Below are 805 nucleotides of genomic sequence, written 5' to 3'. Positions count from 1 at the left end.
TTCTGAACCACCATGAACATTCCAGAGAAGAGGTAGATAGAAAGCTAGATTCTGGAGGATGTGCTGCAGTGAGCTAGGCCCTCAGGCAGGTGGTGGTGCCCAGCAGAAATGGCAGTATGAGCCCAGGCTTCCCTGGTCCTAGGCGAATGTTTTAGACTAGACGTCTAGGAGAAAAGTCTGGGCACTGTCTTCATAGACCTGCATCAGGCTGGTCCTAGGTCTCCTGTTCCAGCTACATAGTGGACACCTCCCTCTGGGCTATAGCACACAGGGCCACAGCGCAACTGGGGCTCTTCCTCCTCATACCAGCGCTGTTCACTGAAGTCAGGGAAGAAGGCTGCAATCTCTCTGCTGGCTGAAACCACAGAGTCTGTAAGGGGAGATAAGACAGAGAAGGGGTTCTCACATGGTAGAAGCAGGATGCAGTCATAATCAGGTTGAGAATCCTGAGCCTCTACTCTGCCTGCCCCTTCAGTCCTGGGGCATGTAAAGAAAGTCCACAGGCCACATCTGCCAACATGGCTACAAAGACCAGAAACACAAATGGAAGAAAGCTCATTGGAGGGACCTGGTTGTCAACTCTATCACACAGCCTGCCCGCTAACCCCAAAATATCCTATGGCTATGGACAGGGGACTCACCCGAACCGTGGGTGGTGTTGCGGGTGTCGGTGAGGCCGAAACTCCCACGAATGGAATCTGGGGCCACGTGGCGTGCTCGGAACACTCTGGTGGGTCCCATGAGCGTCCTCCAGAGCTGGATGGCATCCTTGTGGGCAAGGATGTAGGCTCGGATTGGCCCGCTG

The 805-nt window shown here is 54.4% G+C and overlaps 1 protein-coding gene across 7 annotated transcripts in view; it reads right to left on the bottom strand.

The window, feature by feature from the left end:
- The window catches only part of NME6 (NME/NM23 nucleoside diphosphate kinase 6), a 14,748-nt gene continuing 13,943 nt past the window's right edge, over window positions 1–805 (bottom strand). For all 7 annotated transcript variants that reach the window (XM_011981012.1, XM_011981008.1, XM_011981009.1 and 4 more), the window contains 2 exons: window positions 642–802; window positions 1–370 (listed from right to left, as the gene is read on the bottom strand). In XM_011981012.1, coding sequence (XP_011836402.1) covers window positions 233–370; window positions 642–802 — 299 coding nt within the window. In that variant the 3' untranslated portion in view covers window positions 1–232. The remainder of the gene's footprint in view (window positions 371–641; window positions 803–805) is intronic.

The sequence above is a fragment of the Mandrillus leucophaeus genome, unplaced genomic scaffold, assembly GCF_000951045.1.
Source record: "Mandrillus leucophaeus isolate KB7577 unplaced genomic scaffold, Mleu.le_1.0 Scaffold22, whole genome shotgun sequence".
Classification (NCBI taxonomy): Eukaryota; Metazoa; Chordata; class Mammalia; order Primates; family Cercopithecidae; genus Mandrillus; species Mandrillus leucophaeus.
The sequence above is the reverse complement of the archived record's forward strand: the minus strand, read 5'-3'. Positions and strand labels throughout refer to the sequence as shown.